Raw genomic sequence first — 22,344 nt, 5'->3', positions numbered from 1 at the left:
ATGGCCTGGGTTAGATCCCTGGTTGGGGAACAAAGATTCTACAAGCCATGTGGCACAGCCAATAAATAAATAAACACTTACCATTAAACCATCCTCTCACATACTTTAACCTGCCAAGGAGCACCTATTTTCACCCAAGGTAGACTACAAAGTTAAGGTAAAAAAAAAAAAAAAAAAAAAAAAACTAGGGCACCAGTTAAAGGTTAATTTATTTTACCTGAATGAGTGGCTTTCTGCTAGTGTTTCTGATAAATCACATCATTTCTGCAATGAGAAATACGCAAGGTAGTGGATGTTTTTATAATGACCAGGAAACTAGAAAGTGAGGAGGCCGGATTAGGGAAAGAGCAGGCAGATATTTAGCTATTCCAGATAAGATGATAATCAACTGTATGTGCTTAGTCGCTCAGTCGTGTCCAACACTTTGCAACCCCATGGACTGTAGCCCGCCAGGATTCTCTGTCCATGGGGATTCTCCAGGCAAGAATACTGGAGTGGGTTGCCATGCCCTCCTCCAGGGGACCTTCCTGACCCAGGGATTGAACCCAGGTCTCCCGCATTGCAGGTGGATTCTTTACCGTCTGAGCCACCAGGGAAGCCCAATTAATTGTATAGCAAAAAATAATTCCACTTATTTAAGACTATCTCCACTCTTAGTGTTATGTTTGCTTCTAGGGAGAAGAAAGGACTTTTCCTGCCAGCATGGTCATGAATTGGGCCAATAATGCAAATTGTTTATGTGACACTCTACATTAGCTCTCCTCACAAGCTCAGCTTCTGTAATCTAATACAGTATATTCTTTTCAGTAAATAACACTGAAATGAAGTGGGCAAATAACTGGACGATTGCGGCTGTCTAGTTAAACCAAGCCATATTATTTATGATCCAGATTGCTCCAGCTCTTAAATTTTACTAATCTGCAGCCTTCAGGAATACCTCCATTGTTTCTTCTGTCAGCAGACTGTAGTGCATTCAGTTTCCACCTACTCTAGGATGATTTTCACTATTCACCAGAGAGCTACTCTTGACCTTAGCTAGATTGTGTTTACGGGGCAAATTTTGATTGTGTGGTCCCAAGCCTGAGCCTCTGAAGCACTGGGGATAGATGCTGGGTGGTGTTTTCCACTCTCTCCCTTCCCCAAGAGGACTAAGTTTACCTGCTTTAGTGGGATCTTGGTTCCCCAGTTTAGTTCAGTTAACTTCAGTCGCTCAGTCATGTCTGACTCTTTGCGACCCCATGGACTGCAGTGTGCCATCACCAAATCCTGGAGTTTACTCAAGCTCATGTCCATTGAGTCGGTGATGCCATCCAACCAGCTCATCCTCTGTTGTCCCCTTCTCCTCCTGCCTTCAGTCTTTCCCAGCATCAGGGTCTTTTCAAATGAGTCAGCTCTTCGCATCAGGTGGCCAAAGTATTGGAGTTTCAGTTTCAACATCAGTCCTTCCAATGAATACTCAGGACTGATTTCCTTTAGGATGGACTGGTTTGATCTCCTTGCAGTCCAAGGGACTCTCAAGAGTCTTCTCCAACACCACAGTTCAAAAGTATCAATTCTTCAGCACTCAGCTTTCTTTATAATCCAACTCTCACATCCATACATGACTACTGGAAAAACCATAGCTTTGACAAGAAGGACCTTTGTTGGCAAAGTAATGTCTCTGCTTTTTAATATGCTCTCTAGGTTGGTCATAACTTTTCTTCCAAGGAGCAAGTGTCTTTTAATTTTATGGCTGCAGTCACCATCTGCAGTGATTTTGGAGCCCAGAAAAATAAGTCTGTCATTGTTTCCATTGTTTCCGCATCTATTTGCCACGAAATGATGGGACCAGATGCCATGATCTTAGTTTTCTGAATGTTGAGTTTTAAGCCAACGTTTTCACTTTCCTTTTTCACTTTCATCAAGAGGCTCTTTAGTTCTTCTTCACTTTCTGCCATAAGGGTGGTGTCATCTGTGTATCTGAGGTTATTGATATTTCTCCCAGCAATCTTGATTACAGCTTGTGCTCCATCCAGCTCATCATAGAAATGATATGCTCTGCATATAAGTTAAATGAGCAGGGTGACAATATAAAGCCTTGATGTACTCCTTTTCCGATTTGGAACCAGTCTGTTGTTCTATGTCCAGTTCTAACTGTTGCTTCTTGACCTGCATACAGATTTCTCAGGAGGCAGGTCAGGTGGTCTGGTATTCCCATCTCTTGAAGAATTTTCCAGTTTGTTGTGATCCCAACTGGGGATCAAACCCAGGCCCCCGGCAGTGGAAGCATGGAGTCTTAACCATTGGACTGACAGGGAAGTCCCTATCTACTTCATTTTTAGAAGGTTCTTATGGTTATGCTAAATTCATTCGTTGTTTCAGTAAGTAGTCACTGGACAATCAACTGTGTACCAGATATTGTTCTAGGCTGGATATAGACTGATGGATACATAATTCAGGTTCCTGCTCACATAGAGCTTGCCATTTCAGGGGAGGAAATAAGTAAACAACAAACAGTAAATAAGTAATATTAAATAACATTTCTGCCTGTATTCTTCATGGATCTTGAGAATAGAGTTGCTATTCTAACTCTGGTTTAGTAAATCTGATTCTCATATCATAGTTTCCTGACTGATTCCTACAGTGAACAGGTTTTATATATGTTGTGAATTTGATATGGCTTTATTTGGGAGACTGTATCTGATTTGTGAAATCGGAAATTAATCACGTCTTTAACCTAAAAGGTGGCTTTGAGGTGGTGTCAGCTAGATACTTTAGTTTAAAATGTACTCTATGGATCTCTTCTTTTGGAATGTGCACAGGAAGCAGGTGGACTTGAACATCTCTTGGACTGAGTGATTGATTACTTGTGTTAGTAAAGAAAATGCACCATCTTTGCAGTTGTTTTATGAGTTACTTTCATTGAGTTGTGGAGACTTTGGGGTTAAGTTTTGCATTGCCGCATCTTGGAAAAGGAGGAAGAAATACTTCATTTTCTTTTCTTTTGCTTTCCATGGGTTTCTCCAGACCATAACAATGCAGGTAGGGTATCAAGAGGGTGAACACTGCCAGAGATGGAGCAAGGCTTTTTGCAGGGACTGCTTTAAAGGAGACACTGATATTTTTATGCATTCTCACTTTCTGCCTGCTTTTTGAATCCTCCTTAAATAAAAATACAGACTAGATAGACCACACATTTGCTTTTAGAGAATGATGTGATAAAGATTTGTTTGAAACAGTCTAGTTTCCTGATAGTAACAGTTCACCAAGCAATCTTTCTGAGTATTGGTTCTGTTCTTCCCACACATTTACTCCATGTTTCTGTGCCAACGACTGAAATCAAAGGCTTTTCAGAACGTGTGTGTTCTGGAATGCTAACTAATTTTCTTTGTTGTTGCTAAGAGGTGAATTTTGTTTTTGCCAGTAGGCTGTGTTGAAAGCAGAGGATGTGTTTTTTTTTTTGTTAGTTTGTCTTAATGCTTGCCAGATATAACTGCGACTTTGACCCTTTGCTTCTAATAAGGTGTTTCTTTTGGATCGGGGACATATATTTTTAAGCCGCTTTTAACACCTTTCCATACCAACTCACAGAAGTCTTTTCTTTTGTCTTCAAAGAAAGTTATGCTTTCACTTTCCACCCCTCTCAGTAGGAAACCCTAGGAGCCAAAAGTTTTAGGCTCTTGTAGGGATGTCGATTGTCCTGTCTTTGCCTCATTTCTTTTAATCACCTGAATTCATCCCTCCTGATTCCACGCATTGGTGTTGCCTTCTATCTGTAATATACATATATCTGTGTTACCTCATTTGAGCTTCCTTGATCCTTTGAGGTAAGTGCATTATTTACCCCATCTTACACATGAGAAAATTGAGGCTTAGAGAGTTTAGGAGCCAAAGTGGGGCTTTCCAGGTATTGAACTCAGGTTCTGTGAGTTACATCACACCATTCCTTATTCTGTGGGCAGAGTTAACTTGTGAACCCCTTTAATAAACTGCTCCGAGATACAACAGGAATCATCTTACCCCAACAGGCTTTAGAGTCCTCAGATGCCACTTTGGCAGTAAGGGCTCCTATGGATTCCAGGGGTTGGTGTGGAGTGGGTATGCCTAGGAGTCACATGTGGCGCCATTCACCAGGGTGGCCTCATCTCTTGTACTCTTAGCCATAGATCTGGTCCCCTTCTGGTCTTCGGTGACGACTTGACTCCTGAGAAAGCCCCAGGCTGCCCCAGTTAGGCTCAGCAGGCTGAAGAGGATGGATTTTGTTATTGTGTTAAAATACTAAAGCTAAAAAAAATAAAATAAAATACTAAAGCTAGAGGCCTGGGACATGGCTTAGAATTGTTGGCTATATATTCTTTTTTATAAGTGACTTATGTAAACTTATTAGTCAACGTATCATCAATAAGAGTATTTTATTTTATGCCATTGTACTCTGCCTGGTTTACAAAAGAAGAAAAGAGGATTTAAAGTAATTTGTATAAGTCAGAGTAGAAGATGAAAAAAGACAATTAGGTAAGGACAGGCAAGTGGTAATGGGCTTGTGTTCATGATAAGAAATTGTTTTGATCATAGAAATGAAGTAATACAAAAGGGATGTTTTTCTCTAAATTCAATTATACATAGGATTTTAAAAGCAGAAAGACTAAAAATATTCACATATTTTCACTCTGTTCTATCAAGTATTCAGTATAAAGAAATATAGAAATAGCTTGTAAGAAATAGTTGCTAGTAGTTTCCATTCTTTTTTTCTTCTGTATTTTAAAAGGCTTCATATACTTCTTGTGGATCATAGGAAAGCTTAATGACAAATTACCCTTAAAGCCTTGTGCTGTTTAGAAAGTTAGGTCAGCGTTAACCATTTTCTCAATATACAGCAAAGTCCAATTAATTATTAGATTTTTCCTTTTTATTAATTAAAAAAAATTGTGATAAAATAGACAAGGCAGTGGCAACCCACTCCAGTACTCTTGCCTGGAAAATTCCATGGACGGAGGAGCCTGGTAGGTAGGGTGCAGTCCATGGGGTCGCTAATAGTTGGACACAGTGACTTAACTTTTAGTTTTCACTTTCATACATTGGAGAAGGAAATGGCAACCCCCTCCAGTGTTCTTGCCTAGAGAATCCCAGGGACAGGGGAGCCTGGTGGGCTGCCGTCTATGAGGTCGCACAGAGTCAGACACGACTGAAGCAACTTAGCAGCAGCAGCAGCAGACATAACCTAAAAGTCACCATCTTAACCTACTTAGGTATGTAATTTAGTGACATTAAGTACATTCACTTTTTATATTCCTTTCATTCATTTTTAATAGGAAGTAATTCACTACAGAAATCATTTTTCTAGACATTCATTGAGAAATAGTCTAGAATCACCCACCCGCCTTGGACTGGCCTTCACTGGCAGCATAGAAAGGGCAATAGGTCACACACAAAGCTTTTCTCTCACTGAGGCTGTGGGACTTTTCAATTACCTCTTCAAGTGGGACTCTGGCATTTTGGTTAATGGCAAAAAAGAACTTGTGAATAGAATGAAACATTACAAAAGCAGCTTCCTCAAGAGAGACTGTTCTAGTCTCCATGATTACCCAACTCTGGGAGGTTCTGACCTTTCAGGACAGAATGTAGTTTCCAGCTAGAGATCTCCCCCTGCCTCCCCACTCCTTGCTTTCTACTTCCTCCCTGAGTAGCCCCTATTCCCACCCCAGAGCACACACCCAAGTATCCCAACCAGAAGGCTTAATCATTCAGTTCAGCTCAGTTGCTCAGGCGTGTCCAACTCTTTGCAACCCCAGGGTCCTGAATTTTTTAACTTTTTTTTAATCTTGTCCAGTCTGAGCCTCCCGAAAAAGGGAAAGTTCACTTGTCCCACTGGCCCAGCCAGAAAGTCTTTTCTGTCATTGCCCTGTCTTGCCGCTTAACAGGATCAGTAGCCCTCTGTCTCAGGTGTGGGCTCCAAGCCTTTTCACTTGTATAGCAAACTCAGTGAACGAATACCTTTTGAAAACCTAGTGGATCTCAGTAAGTGACAGTTATCCTCACTTTAGAGATAGGAGAAAGTTGTAAGAACGTTAGTGTCAGTTTGTGTGCCCCATTACAATGAGGCCAAACAAACTGAAAGGTCAGAGTTTGGAGCAGAGAAAGGGTTATTGCAAGGCCATGTAATGAGCTGGGTGGGCTCGTGCCCTAAAAAGCCCTGAGCTCCCTGAAGGGTTTTGGCAAAGCACTTTTAAAAGCCAGGTGAGGGAGGGGGAGTCACAGGGTCTGTGACCAGTTTGTGCACAGTTCTCTGGCTGATGGTGAAGTAGCAAGGTGGTGTCACAGGGGTTAACATTATTAGTCCTTAGGCTACAGAAGGCCTGGGGCTATATGCTTCTGGTGCTCAAGTAGTTAACGTCTTCCATTGTTGGAGAGGGTGTGTCACTAAGTTGTGTCTGATTCTTTCCAACCCCATGGACTGTAGCCCGCCAGACTCCTCTGTCCATGGAATTTTCCAGGCAAGAATACTGTAGCGGATTGCCATTTCCCACTCTAAGAAAGGGGGAAGTTTATAGCATCTGTAAAACAACTCAGGAAATGTTCATCAAGTACTATTATCTAGGTACTTCAGAGAGGAGCTAAAGCAGAGAATATGGGGGAAGGCCCGTCTCAGGAAGGCCCCATAGCGTCTTGTTCAGTTATAGGAATGTAAGTATTTGGTTCCAGGTCCTACAAGAAGTGAATGAGAGAGACAGACAGACAGATAGGCAGATGTGAAAGCCTAGTTGATAATTACTCTTAGTAAACAGAGAACTTGAAACTGAAAAAAACCAAATAATGAAAATAATGTTGATACTTTATATTTGAATGGTCCAGTATTGTTTTCATAGTACTTTATTGTATTTTTTGCCTTGTGATTGGATTTGGTGCAACTGGAAGAAGAAAATTCTAGGTGGGATCGCAGAAAATTTGAGTGTTAATTATTGTTAAATGTAATGAATACTTTGCTCGCAAAAGCTGTTGAGCTGAGTCCTCTTCATTTCAAAGACTTTGCTTATGTCAGGTTTTTCAAACTAAGAGAACAATTACCAAACTATTAGTACATTTGCTTTCATTCCCATGGCTCTCATGTAATTTGTCAGACTCAGATGATACACAGTGAACCTCAGGCTGAGATTTAATTTTGTGTGTTTGCCAAAGTACCCAGTGGCCTAGTTTCCACAGTCATATCCAGCAGATAAACGGCTCTGAAAAAAATATCAGGCTTTAGAGACATGGTAGGAAATCACCATCAGCTCACACTTCCTGACCAGCAGAAGGTGATAAAGTAGACCCTGGGGCATAGCCGTGGGTGCTGCTGTTGCTAAGTCCCTTCAGTCGTGTCCAACTCTGGGACCCCATAGACGGCAGCCTACCAGGCTCCTCTGTCCCTGGGATTCTCCAGACAGGAGTACTGGAGTGGGTTGCCATTTCCTTCTCCAAGCCGTGGGTGCAGTCACTCACTAGTCCACATAATTGTCTGGGCACCCACCCGAGAAGTCCTGAATATCTGTGACTTTCCCCCGGTTGGTAGAATTTTTAAAAATACTTTTCTGATGTCCAGATGTTGGAGAGATTGTGCTAGGAATCTGATGGTTTCTGGTCCACCCTCCCTCCCACTGCAAGCCGTCATCACATCTCTACCAGCCTGAGTGCAGGAGCCATCACAGACGAAACTCCACCCAGTACAGGGACAGGGCTGCCTCTGCCTGGTCACTGGGATACACAAAGTGAAAGCTCTCAGTTAACAGCCTATCTGGCAAGAAGTTCCGCTTTGCCCTTGACCCTCTCAACCTGCTCTGCTGTACTTTCTGTCTGTACTGCCCTGTTCCCAGGGGAGCAGAGACCCAGACCTGAGACTCAACACAGAGCCCTTGCAGTTTTAGCTAGATGTACAAGTGAATTTGTTGCAGGAAGGAGGACCACTTCCAGGGCCCGAGAATGGGCTCCTGTCTCACACTTGGAAATGAATTGCCCGAGGACACACATGCTGACAAAGAGAGAGACTATTGGGAAGGGGCGCCCAGGCAGAGAATGGCAGGGAATCCAGGAGAACCTCTCTGCCACATGGCTCGAAATCTTGGGTTTTATGGTGATGGGATTAGTTTCTGGGTTGTCCCTGGCCAATCATTCTGGCTCAAGGTCCTTCCTGGTGGCACACACATTGCTCAGCCAAGATGGATTCCAGTGAGGAGGATTCTGGGAGGTTGGTAGGACATATGGACTAGAGTCTCTTTCTTCCTTTTGACCTTTCCCAATTCTTCCAGTTGTTGGTAGCTTCTTAGTTTCTCATTCCTTACCAGGACCGATGCCTCCTGAATGTGTCAGGCCTGACCAGGGCAGGAGGTTTCAGTCAGTGGTTCCCCTAACAACTTCATCTGACTTCTCCTGTTTGACTCAGTGTTGTGGAACTATGTGCCTTTTGTCCAGCAGAGGTATGCATAAGAATTTATTCTCATTTGTAGCATTTGGAAAATAAATATTGTTTATTTTGGGTTTTCTTTCTAGTTTGTGTTTTCCTGTGTTATCTCAGGCCCCTACCAGTGACAGCCAACATATGAAGAAAGCATGCCTAAGGGAATATTTTCCAAGCAATTTTATTTCCAAAAATGCTTTGCAAAAGAGAGAGTTTGTTGGTTGGATAAATTTTGGAAATTCTCCATATTCTAAGCCTGTCTTTGAGAGCCAAGATATCCATTAGGAAATTAGAAGTATTATGAGGGCTAGCAGTTTTTTTTTTTTTAAGCTGTTTAACTATAAGTCAGCATTCTCCAGATTTATGGCCATGGAACTCATTTTCATATAGCATCCAGAAAGATCAGAGTGAGAAATGTTAATATATATGTGTTTAGAGATTTAGGTTCCCTAAGAAAGTGAGTCTTTCATCTTTCTCTTCTCTTTAGCACCTTACACATAGTGAATTCTAATAACTTGGATGGTAATTTACTAGTTTTGGTAATTACTACCAATGGTAATATTGATTATGGTTATTTTTAAAAAGCTATGCCTGTGAATTGATAAGGAAAAATCAGTGCCAAATTGGCATTCATTTGAAGCTCTTGTCTGAGTTGGGAAAAGAGGGGGTCATTTGCATAAAAAGAGAGTGGATCCTTTCTGGGGACTAGGGGAACTAAGTGTGATAGGAGATGGGATATAAAAAAGCAAGATTTCCAGTCTTCCTCTTATTCCTTCATTTAACAAGCATTTCTTAGAACCTTGGTATTTATAATACAAGGCAATGTAGGAAATGAGGCATAATCCTTCTTCTCAGGTGTGTTGAGACTAGTCCAGATGGTAAGACATGTACTTAACTCAGTTTAACATTGTAAGGAATGGCAAAGGGCTTTGAACAAATGAACAAAGTGCTCTAGTGCATTCAGAGGAAGCTAAAGTGGTTTCTGATCCAGGCAGCTAGGTGAGATCTTTGGGACCATGTCCCTCTCAGATCAGTATTCACTCATGCCTACAACCTCCAGGGGTGGAAGTACATCCTAATAGGTTCTCAGTGGGGGATCCATCTCAGTGGCTTTGCAGGTCCAATCTTTCCGACATGGAGACTGAGACACAGAGTTGGGGGCCAGGGGAGTCTGAACTGAAAGCATGGAGACATGAACTCTGGTTCTGCCACTACCAGGTACCAGCTGGGTTTAAACAAATTAGACACACACACACACACACCACAGGCATACTTCAGAGATACTATAGCTTTGGTTCTAGAACCACTGCAATGAGGCAAAAATATCACAATAAAGTGAGCCACACAACTTTGTTTCTCATTACATATATAAGAGTTATATTTACACTATACTATTAAGTGTGTAAGAGCGTTATGGGACTTCCCTGGTGGCTCAGATGGTAAAGAATCCGCCTGCAATGCAGAAGACCTGGGTTCGATCCCTGGGTCGGGAAGATCCCCTGGAGGACAGCATGGCAACCCACTCCAGTATTCTTGCCTGGAGAATCCCATGGATAGAGGAGTCTGGTGGGCTACAGTCCATAGGGTTGCAAAGAGTTGGTCACAGTTGAAGCAACTTAGCATGCATGCATGCATGGCTAAATGAATAAGAAGAATTTTACACAAACACTATAATGTGATAAGATCTAAGTTTTAGTGAATATTAGCATTACCTGTGGGATTTGTTCAAAATATAGATTGCCTGCCCACACACCCTTGATTAATAGGCCTGATGGCAGGATTCCTGTAATCTGTACCCTGAGTTATTCTGAGCAACTTCTGCTATAAATCCAGGAATCCTGCAAATGGAAAGGGTTGGATTCCGGAAAAGTTTATGATATTCATTCACATGTATATTACTCTACAGCAGGGTTTCTCAACGAGGGCACTACTGACTTTTGGAACTGGATAACTCTTTGTTGTAATGGGGCTGTCCTGTGCATTGTAGGCTATCAAGCAGCAACCCCCAACCAATAATGACAATTAAAACTGTCTCCAGACATTGCCACATATAATCTGGGGAGCATAGTCAATCCTGGTTGAGAAGCACTCCTCAACAGGGACCAAAGCCCCAGGAGTCAGACTAGAGATAGTGATACTGATCTTTCTAGATCAAATCTGTTAACAGTGAAGAGCACCTTTCTCTAAAAACTTGAGGTCCCCAAAGAAAACATTCTCAGAAGGGTCTGTCTACCTGTCCTCTTAATGTCTCAGCTATCCCACTCAAGTACTAGACACACCAAACACTAATAATCAACTTATGTAGACTTTGGTATAAGACACATTTCCCCTTTACACTTTCTACTGGAGTGTGTATCACTCAAAATATACAAAAGATCTCAATATAGCACTTTACCAGCCTCCATAGATAGAACCTGAAGTGTAGGTTGGGTTATAAAAGGGAAGGAAATAAATGCCAATAAAGGGTTAATGAGTTGTTACAGCTGTGGGCAACTGAGGCTCAGTTCCCCTTAGTTTTACCTGAGAAATTGTGTGGACTATGCCAAAGAATTGCCCCACCAAGAGCAGAGAAGCTTAAAAAAAAAAAAAAAGAACAGAGAAGCTGAGAGAATTTGTCCGTGTTCCTCATTGGCTGGGGTTGCCCTTATGTCCCATGGTGGATGTTGACCACTGAACATCTGTTGCAGAGTAAGCTTCAATAATCAAGTATAAGATGATCAGTCCTTAGGATATCAGCCTCATCAGTCAAGGTTCAGTGAGATAAGCAAAATGACTAAAGGATTTATTATAGGGACTTGGCCTTACCTAACTGTGGGGACGGAGAAGGCAATGGCACCCCACTCCAGTACTCTGGCCTGGAAAATCCCATGGACGGAGGAGCCTGGTAGGCTTCAGTCCATGGGGTCGTGAAGAGTCGGACACGACTGAGCAACTTCCTTTTCACTTTTCACTGTCGTGCATTGGAGAAGGAAATGGCAACCCACTCCAATGTTCTTGCCTGGAGAATCCCAGGGGCAGGGGAGCCTGGTGGGCTTCCGTCTATGGGGTCGCACAGAGTCGGACACGACTGAAGCAACTTAGCAGCAGCAGCAGCAACTGTGGGGAAATAAGTCTTTGCATCTGATGCTGGAGTTTGAAGGGCAGGCAGTTAGGAAGGGAAGATAGATGTATGATGGGGAAAAGCAAGAACAAGCTGGAACCCACAAGTGTGAGCTGGAGTCCAGATTAGCCTTTGTTGCCTCTGATCTTGACACTGTGGGTGTCTTGCAGAAGCCAGGATTCTTCATCATAGAGCTAAATACATATACCTGGCCTAAGAGTTGGAGAAGCTGAAGGAGGATCCCAGAAGGGTGGAATAGTTGCAGGCCCTCATGCCATGAAAATCAGCAGCAATGTGTGTGACCCCCAAAAGGAGTGGCTGCTTCACTTTTACTCTTTAGATTTCCCATAAGAATCTTTCTTGTGACCTATCCTAACCAGAAATACATAGGAAAGAAAACTCAGAAATCCAGTTCGGCCTGAACAAGTTGACAGAGTACAAAGCCATTATATCATCTCTTCCCTCTACCACTTGCTCAGTGAGCCCACATACAAAATGGCATCCATGGCATCAAGGATGGAGACAATGTATGGTCTCAACAATATGACCTTCCACTCACCAAGACAGATTTGATTTTGGCTATCATTAGTCATTAAGGAAGTGTAAGTCCAAACCACAATGAGATACCACTTTGCATCCACCAGGGTGACTATAATCAGAGAGACAGACAATAACAAGTGTTGGCAAGGATATGGAGATATTGGAATCTTCATATATTGCTGGTGGGAATGTAAGTTGGTGGCAGCTGCTTTGTGAAATACTTTGACAGTTCTTCAAAATGGAGTGGGAGAAAATTGAGAGTGACTTTTAATGAATAAAGGTTTCTTCTTGGGCTGATGAAAGTGTTCTAAAATTAGCTGTGGTGATGGTTTCACAACTCTGAATATACTAAAAAGCATTGAATTGTGCACTTCGAATGGATGGATTATAGAGTATGTGACTGATATCTTAGTAAAACTGTGAAAGAAAAACAGCCACTTATCTTCACACTGTAATATTTTCATCTTTTTTCTAACTACCTAGTTCTCTTGAGTTAATAGCATTTGTGAAAGAGGAAAAATATTTTTTTCAACGCCCTGTCAGTTATCTTTACTTACCCAAGAACCTCCAGAAGAACTCGTATTATTTCTATATTAATTGCTTTATTTGTAATGTTTGTATATACCTAGAGTCCCTTGGGAAAGATGGCATAACTATGCATCTGAAACCTTTTATTCTTAATGTTATGGTGTAATTTATACCTGAGTTTAATGATTCTCTTTTTCAAGGGATGAGATTGCACAACTCAAGTGCCCATTGTGTTAGCTGTACAAATCCTGAAAGAGGGGGCTGAGCATAAGGTGAAAATGAGGTCATGAACTTAAGAATATGCTGCTAGCCCTTGAAGTTGTATAAGAGGTAGAGGGAGAAGAGGCATGAAAATTGCAAGCCATAATGCTGTGCAAATAAAATAACAACAAATCCAGATGATGAATGAGTTCCCCAGGGAAATGGGTGGGCCAAGGAAGGCTGAGGATTGGACCCTGGGAGAGTCAGTAGATCAGAGAAGAGAGGGTCTTATGAACCAGATGGCCACTTGGGAGAACCAATACATTAAGATAAGATATGGAAATTCCCTGGCAGTCTGGTGGATAGGATTCCACACTTTCACTGGGGAAGGCCTGGGTTCAGTCCCTGGTCCCTGGGGAATTAAGATCCCATAAACCTTAAACCATAGCCAAAAAAAGGGGGGAAAAAAAAGATAGGATAGATGTTTCCTTGTAAATTATGATGGCTTTTTCTAGGTAAAGTAGCACTATGTATAATGTTTAAAAAGAGTTTGGCTACCTGCTTATTGGAAGAGGTAAAAAATGATTTTTTAAACTTAAAATACAACACGATCCTATTTAATGGGTCTCTTTTTAGATAATTTCTTTATTTAAAGCATTATGAACTATAGAAAATTAAACCACCAAAAGATTTCTCATACAGGCCAATCACAAAACAGTGAGACTAGAAAGGTGCCAGGGAATTCATATGGCTTGCACAGACATGTTCCTAAATCAATCCAGAACATATCTGCTTATTTTCAAGATGATCAAAGAAAAATATTTGTCAGCTTCCCTCAGTGGCCTATGATACTCTTTAATAACACTGATTCCCTTCTGTTCAACTAAATATTAAAAGTACAGAGCTGAAACTCACCACCATGCCAATTGGTAAATGCTACTTTCTGGCTTATTTTACGGGACCAACAATAAAGCTGGTGGGCTTCCCTGATAGCTCAGTTGGTAAAGAATCCGCCTGCAATGCAGGAGACCCTGGTTTGATTCCTGGGTCAGGAAGATCCCCTGGAGAAGGGATAGGCTACTCACTCCGGTATTCTTGGGCTTCCCTAGTGGCTCAGCTGGTAAAGAATCAGCTTGCAGTGTGGGAGACCTGGGTTCAATCCCTGAGTTGGGAAGATCCCCTGGAAAAGGGAAAGGCTACCCATTCCAGTATTCTGGCCTAGAGAATTCCACGGACTGTGTAGTCCATGCAGTTGTGAATAGTCGGACACTACTGAGCAACTTTCATTTTCACTTTTCTTTCAACAATAAAGAATGATGTGGGAGGCATCAACTGTCCTCCTTTCTTATTTTTGAGCTTTATGTAAATGGACTCAAACTCTATGTATTCTTTGACTTTCTTCTTTCACCAGCATATTTTTTTAATTGTTTATGGCCATGCTGCAATGACTTGTGGGATCTTAGTTCCCCAGCTAGGGATCAAATCGGGGCCCTGGCACTGAGAGCTCCAAGTCCTAACCAATGGATCACCTGGGAATTCCCTCACTGATATATTTTAAAGTTAAATCCATGTTGATTTGTGTTGTTCATGGTTTATTCATTTTCACTGCTCCAGAATGGACATTCATGTGTGTCTTAGTCTGTCTATCTAAAGCTCAAAAATAGACAAAACCAAACAATGTATCATGCAGGTATGTATATGAAGGAGATGGAAGAAAAGGAATGTTAGACACAAAATTCACTACAGTGGCTCCCTCTTGTGCAGAGGAGGCTGGATGTGATTGGGGAGAAACATGGTGTATGTCTAAATTTCTGGTGATATCACGCTTCTCAAATTGGATGGGGTACATGTGGTTGTTCATTTCTATTATTTCTCTTTAAACTATCAATTTTTTATCATATATAGCATATTTCATAGTAAAAATTTAATAGCATTAAATAGCTTGCTCAGTAACATTGAAGTGTTAAGAACGCCTTCCCCTTGCCTTAATTGGGCAAGCATCCAAAAACTTAAAAAAAAAAAAGCAACAACAAACTATCCTCTCCTGGCAACAGTCTCCCTTTATTATGACATTGGTAGAGTGAAGATGTGGTTTCTCAAGGAGACGTAAGTATTTGGGGCACAATTCCAGGGACATTGCGTTCTACTTGACATCAACAACTCTGGCTGTGTCAAAGGCACAGAGATTACAAGCCACTTAGAAAGGGTAGAAAGATTTCAGAGTATAGGCACAAAATTAACTTTACTTTTACCCAAGATTTTTTTTTTTAATTTTTACTTTATCCATGCTCTTTGGAAAATGTAGTATTCTAGGAGATCCTGCCTCACATTCTTAGGTTATAAAGGCATTTCTTGCTGAGAAGTGGTTTAGGATTGAGAAACAGCTGACACTTTGGGGAGAAAACTATAGAATCACCTGCCAATGCAGGAGATGTAAGAGATGGGAATTCAATCCCTGGGTTGGGAAGATCCCTTGGAGGAGGATACGGCATCTCATTCCAGTATTCTTGCCTGGCAAATCCCCATGGACAGAGGAGCCTGGAGGGCTACAGTCCATGGGGTCGCAAAGAGTCAGACATGACTGAAGTGACTTAGCATGCACACATGCATAGAATCACATTTAAGATAATGTGAAGGTGCATTCCCAAACAATTTTCACCCAGCTAAGAGCCATCTCCAGGCTCTCCCACTGCCCTATTTCAGGGATTTACCCAGGCAGAAAGTAGTCTTGAATTGTCTAGTTTAGAAGCAGGCCATGGAGGAAATAAGCCTTCAGGGACTGGTGAGAAAGGAAGAGGTATGTGACTGTTTCCACATAAATGCATATCTTTAGCACACTGAGATTTTCTGTGAAATAAGAACAAAGAAGCCAAACACTGCTAAGAGAGAAACTCATGAACACCTTTTATAAACTTAGTACCTCTATCAGCAGGATAAAAATTAACATCATGGCGGGCCTCTAAGATCTCCTTTTAAAATATTCCATGACTCCCATTTCTAAAAAAGATGGGCAGGCTAGACACTTCTCACTAGCTGAATGTTTCACCTCTCCTGCCACCTCTCTTTGTTGTTCAAAGCTCACACTACAGGGTCTTTAGGACCTTGGGTAAAATACTATTCTGGTTGGTATCATACTTATCATATTTATTTATCATACTTAATGTCCCCCTATGATTAAGCATATTTAAGGATTTTCAAGGAAACTAGGCCATGCCATGTGGGGCCACCCAAGACAGAGGGATCATGGTGGAGAGGTCTGACAGAATGTGGTTCACTGGAGAAGGGAATGGCAAACCACTTCAGTATTCTTGCCTTAAGAACCCCATGAACAGTATGAAAAGGCAAAAAGATAGGACACTGAAAGATGAACTCCCCAGGTTGGTATGTGCCCAATATGATACAGGAGATCAGTGGAGAAATGACTTAAGAAAGAATGAAAGGATGGAGCCAAAGCAAAAACAACACCCGACTGTGGATGTGACTGGTGATAGAAGTAAGCTCCGATGCTGTAAAGAGCAATATTGCATAGGAATCTGGAATGTTAGGTTCATGAATCAAGGCAAATGGAATCAGCGAACTAAAATGGACTGGAATGGGTGAATTTAACTCAGATGACCATTTTATCTACTACTGTGGGCAGGAATCCCTTAGAAGAAATGGAGTAGCCATCATAGTCAACAAAAGAGTCCGAAACGCAGTACTTAGATGCAGTCTCAAAAACGACAGAATGATTTCTGTTTGTTTCCAAGGCAAACCATTCAATATCACGGTAATCCAAGTCTATGCCCTGACCAGTAACACTGAAGAAGCTGAAGTTGAACGGTTCTATGAAGACCTACAAGACCTTTTATTTTTTTTATTTTTTTTTTTTTTTACAAGACCTTTTAGAACTAACACCCAAAAAAGATGTGCTTTTCATTATAGGGGACTGGAATGCAAAAGTAGAAAGTCAGGAAACACTGGGAGTAACAGGCAAATTTGGCCTTGGAGTACAGAGTGAAGCAAGGCAAAGGCTAATAGAGTTATGCCAAGAGAATACACTGGTCATAGCAAACACCCTTTTCCAACAACACAAGAGAATACTCTACACATGGACATCACCAGATGGTCAAGACCTAAATCAGATTGATTATATCCTTTGCAGCCGAAGATGGAGAAGCTCTATACAGTCAACAAAAACACAACCAGGAGCTGACTGTGGCTCAGATCACGAACGCCTTATTGCCAAATTTAGACTTAAATTGAAGAAAGTAGGGAAAACCACTAGACCATTCAGGTATGACCTAAATCAAATCCCTTATGATTATACAGTGGAAGTGAGAAATAGATTTAAGGGACTAGATCTGGTAGACAGAGTGCCTGAAGAACTATGGATGGAGGTTCGTGACACTGTCCAGGAGACGGATCAAAACCATCCCTAGGAAAAAGAAATGCAAAAAAACAAAATGGCTGTCTGAGGAGGCCTTACAAATAGCTGTGAAAAGAAGAGAAGCGAAAAGCAAAGGAGAAAAGGAAAGATATACCCATTTGAATGCAGAGTTTTCAAAGAATAGCAAGAAGAGATAAGAAAGCCTTCATCAGTGATCAATGCAAAGAAATAGAGGAAAACAATAGAATGGGAGAGACTAGAGATCTCTTCAAGAAAATTAGAGATACCAAGGGAACACTTCATGCAAAGATGGGCTCGATAAAGGACAGAAATGGTATGGACCTAACAGAAGCACAAGATATTAAGAAGAGGTGGCAAGAATACACAGAAGAACTATACAAAAAAGAGCTTCATGACCCAGATAATCACGATGGTGTGATCATTCACCTAGAGCTAAAAATCCTGGAATGTGATGTCAAGTGGGCCTTAGGAAGCATCACTACAAACAAAGCTAGTGGAGGTGATGGAATTCCAGTTGAGCTATTTCAAATCCTAAAAGATGATGCTGTGAAAGTGCTGAACTCAATATGCCAGCAAATTTGGAAAACTCAGCAGTGGCCACAGGACTGGAAAAGGTCAGTTTTCATTCCAATCCCAAAGAAAGGAAATGCCAAAGAATGCTCAAACTACCACACAATTGCATTCATCTCACATGCTAGTAACGTAATGCTCAAAATCCTCCAAGCCAGACTTCAGCAATACGTGAACCATGAACTTCCAGATGTTTAAGCTGGATTGAGAAAAGGCAGAGGAACCAGAGATCAAATTGCCAACATCTGCTGCATCTTCGAAAATGCAAGAGAGTTCCAGAAAAACATCTATTTCTGCTTTATTGACTATGCCAAAGCCTTTGACTGTGTGGATCACAACAAACTGTGGGAAATTCTGAAAGAGATGGGAATACCAGACCACCTGACCTGCCTCTTGAGAAATCTGTATACAGGTCAGAAAGCAACAGTTAGAACTGGACATGGAACAACAGACTGGTTCCAAATAGGAAAAGGAGTACTATATATTGTCTCCCTGCTTACTTAACTTATATGCAGAGTACATCATGAGAAATGCTGGACTGGAAGAAGCCCAAGCTGGAATCAAGATTGCCGGGAAAAATATCAATAACCTCAAATATGCAGATGACACCACCCTTAGGGCAGAAAGTGAAGAGGAACTAAAGAGCCTCTTGATGAAAGTGAAAGAGGAGAGTGAAAAGGTTGGCTTTAAAAAGTTCAAGATTCATAAAACTAAGTTCATGGCATCTGGTCCCATCAGTTCATGGCAAATAGATGGGGAAACAGTGGAAACAGTGAGAGACTTTATTCTGGGGGGCTCCAAAATCACTGCAGATGGTGATTGCAGCCATGAAATTAAAAGACACTTACTCCTTGGAAGGAAAGTTATGACCAACCTAGACAGCATATTAAAAAGCAGAGACATTACTTTGCCAACAAAGGTCCATCTAGTCTAGGCTATTGCTTTTCCAATAGTCACATATGGATGTGAGAGTTGGACTATAAAGAAAACTGAGCGCCGAAGAATTGATACTTTTGAACTGTGGTGTTGGAGAAGACTCTTTAAAGTCCCTTGGACTGCAAGGAGATCCAACCAGTCCATCCTAAAGGAGATCAGTCCTGGGTGTTCATTGGAAGGACTGATGCTAAAGCTGAAACTTCAATACTTTGGCCACCTCATGCAAAGAGTTGACTCATTTGAAAAGACCCTGATGCTGGGAGGGATTGGGGGCAGGAGGAGAAGGGGATGACAGAGGATGAGATGGCTGGATGGCATCACTGACTCGATGGACATGAGTTTGGGTAAACTCCCGGAGTTGATGTTGGACAGGGAGGCCTGGCGTGCTGCAGCTCATGGGGTCACAAAGAGTCAGACATGACTGAGCAACTGAACTGAAATGAACTGAAGGATTTTCTTAAACAGTTTTTTTCAAAGCAAATATCAGTTTGGTATGAGACTATTACTTGAGTATAAAATATAGATTTTTTTACAGTTTCAATTAAGGGAAGAATTGCAACAAGAGCCAACTGTTCTGAAGGCTGCTGGTGAACTATTATTTAACCCAGTTTCTCTCCTGTGCAGAGTTATTTTTGTGTCTGCCAGTTTCTCTCAGAACATTCTTGCACATTTTCCAAAGTTGACCCTGTTACCCTTGAGCTTCTTAGTCTCCTTTTTTATTCCTTAGAAACATAAAAGATGTGTGGGAGATTTATAAGGTTCACATTTCAGAGTTCTCTTTCTTTTAGTCAGGAAGTTTAAGATGTCTCTTGGACAAAACTATCTCAACATTCCATCAATCATATAAGAGGCCGGAAAGCTTATTGTTTATGAGAAAAGGCTGTGGGAGCAGGAAATTTCTGTCCAAACCGTTTTCTAGCTAATATCACTAAGCTTCGGTTTCCTCATTTGTAAAATGGGAATATTAATAGTTCTTTCCTCCAGAGGGTTGGGGTGAGCATTACAGGAGACAATGCATAGAAAGAGCTTAGGGCAGTGCCAGGCATGGAAAAAGATCTTAATGACTATTAGTAATAATGGTGGTGATGGTGGTAGTGATGATGATAAAGGATTTGGAGTCTTAAAAAGTTGTCTTGCAGCACTACTACACAGCATTTTCAGATAAGAAATCAGATCACATAATCTGCCAAGGTTATTTGAATTTGCTACTCTGGAAAGAAAATTACTTCTTTGTCACTTAATGGCTGCCATGTAGTCTTACTCAGTTGGAGAGTGTGTGTGAGTGTGCGCCCATGAATGCTAATGCTCTTCTGTCTTGTGTCCCTGCCTTGATGGTCAGGAGTCTTACTTTAGCCCTTTTTAAAAATCCAGCTCTGAATATTGGTCAGTGCACACAGTACACACAGTAGGCTTTCTACAAATACTGAATATGTTTCTATTCAATAAAATTGAAATTGTGTGCAAAATGTATTAATAGACAGTGTTTTGACCTTATGAAGATTTACAAGATGTTTTAAAGAAAAAGGAATTCAATTAGGAAATAAAGGGAATTCCCTGGTGCTTCCAATGCAAAGGGCATGGGTTCAATCCATGGCAGGGAACTAAGATCCCATAAGCTGTATGGTGTGACCAAAAAAAAAAAAGAAAAGAAAGGCTTAGGAAGAATCTAGACCTGCTCTCTTTTCCTGAGGATTCACCCTTCCCTCATAGTAGCACAGTGCCTGTCACACAACTGAAATGAAGTAAATGGTGGCTAAGTTGTTAGGATTCTAGGTTTTCATTGACAGGGCCCAGGTTCAACCCGTGGTCAGGAAACTGAGATCCCACAAGCCAAGCAGCCAAAAAAAAAAAAAAAAATCAGTCAAAACCAGCTAAAATGACACTAGGGAATTCTTGACAATCTAACTGTAATTTGAGTCTTGTATAGGTGCTGTCCATCATTGCTTTTTGACACAATAGAGGATCCTGTTTCTTTGAAAATGGCTCTGAGGTTGACTGGTTGGGATTTTTAGAATGTCATCCTAATTTAACATAATATCCTTTGCTTTTAGGGAAAAACTTATCCATTTCGGGGTGCCTTCCCTCCAGTATGGAATCCCATTGCTTATCTGGATTACAACAACCTGTGGCGGACCATGGATAACATGGGAAAAGAGGTAAAGTGTGCGTTCAGCTTGCCCTTAACCTGTGACTGAAATCAATAGCAAATGTTTAATATCCTTCCACAGTGCAGGGAACATTGATGTATATCATTTCCAATGTACCCAATAACTCTGCCACATTGGTAGTATTTCTGCTTTAGCGAGGAGAAATTCAGTGCCAAGGGGTTACATAATTTCCCCAAGATCATACAACAAGGGAACCAGGATTCAAACCCACATGTCTCTGATACTAATGTGTGTACCTGTGTGTTTTCAGCTCTATGCCACTGAGTTTTTATATGACATATTTTTATTGGGAATCCTATTCAGAGTGATCTTATCCATATATTATGCCACCTGAGATAATAAAGGGGGAGGAAGATTTGTTTCCTCAAAGTGTTTTTTCACTGAGTATCAGTAACTCAATAACTATAACATCCATCTCTCAAACTTAATTTGGAAATTTAAAATGGCTGTTGTGGGTGCATGTGTGCATGCTAAGTCTCTCCAGTCATGTCTGACTCTTTGTGACCCTACTGACGGTAGCCCACCAAGCTCCTCTGTCCATGGGATTCTCCAGGTAAGAATACTGGAGTGGGTTACCATACCCTCTTCCATTACCTTTCAATAATAATTATGATGATGACCATCATAATTACATATTAATTTATATTAGTGCATATGCTGCTAAGTCGCTTCAGTCATGTCCGACTCTGTGTGACCCCAGAGACGGCAGCCCACCAGGCCCTGCCATCCCTGGGATTCTCCAGGCAAGAACACTGGAGTGGGTTGCCATTTCCTCCTCCAATGCATGAAAGTGAAAAGTGAAAGTGAAGTCGTTCAGTCGTGTCCGACTCTTAGCGGCCATGGACTGCAGCCTACCAGGCTCCTCCGTCCATGGGATTTTCTAGGCAAGAGTACTGGAGTGGGGTGCCATATATTTAGGTATTATTTTGGCAACAGCATTAGGGCATAGAATCCAAAGAGCTATCCATCCCAAACCCACCACTGGGTACGTAGTGTACATATGTAGTGTATGTATACACCACTGTCTATATGCACATAGGATTCTATGCACATCACACATCCAACATAGAGAAACCAGTTTTCAGAGTTTCTCCTGAGGGCCTCTTGGCAGGCCAGTGGGCAGTAACCATCAGACCTAAATGTCGGCCTTCCTTTCTTTGCAGATTCCAGCTGATGCACCATGGGAGGCCCCACATGCAGTGGAATGGGATAAGATGACTATGAAAGATCTCATCGAAAAAATCTGCTGGACAAAGTAATCTTGACTATTTAAAATGTATTTTTTATCTTCCCTTCATATCATCCCTATCCTATCTTGAACTTCAGAGTTTTTTTTCATAAGTATAGGAAAAGTTAAGGGGAAACTTAATGACCTTTCCATTAATAGTGACTTTAAGGGCCCTTGAGACAATCAGAGCAGGATTCAACATAAAGTGAATCTAAAACATAAGAAGAAAAGTATGTGAAGGAAGTTGAACTTTTTTTTTTTTAATGAAAGAATTGT

General features: G+C 41.3%; 1 protein-coding gene across 1 annotated transcript in view; it reads left to right on the top strand.

Moving 5' to 3' along the window:
• MAOA (monoamine oxidase A) overlaps positions 1–22,344 on the top strand; it is an 80,682-nt gene that overhangs the window by 31,473 nt on the left and 26,865 nt on the right. The window contains exons 4-5 of the mRNA NM_181014.2: positions 20,724–20,828; positions 22,004–22,095. Of these exons, the coding sequence (NP_851357.2) occupies positions 20,724–20,828; positions 22,004–22,095 (197 nt within the window). The remainder of the gene's footprint in view (positions 1–20,723; positions 20,829–22,003; positions 22,096–22,344) is intronic.

Source organism: Bos taurus, chromosome X, assembly GCF_002263795.3.
Source record: "Bos taurus isolate L1 Dominette 01449 registration number 42190680 breed Hereford chromosome X, ARS-UCD2.0, whole genome shotgun sequence".
NCBI lineage: Eukaryota > Metazoa > Chordata > Mammalia > Artiodactyla > Bovidae > Bos > Bos taurus.
The sequence above is the reverse complement of the archived record's forward strand: the minus strand, read 5'-3'. Positions and strand labels throughout refer to the sequence as shown.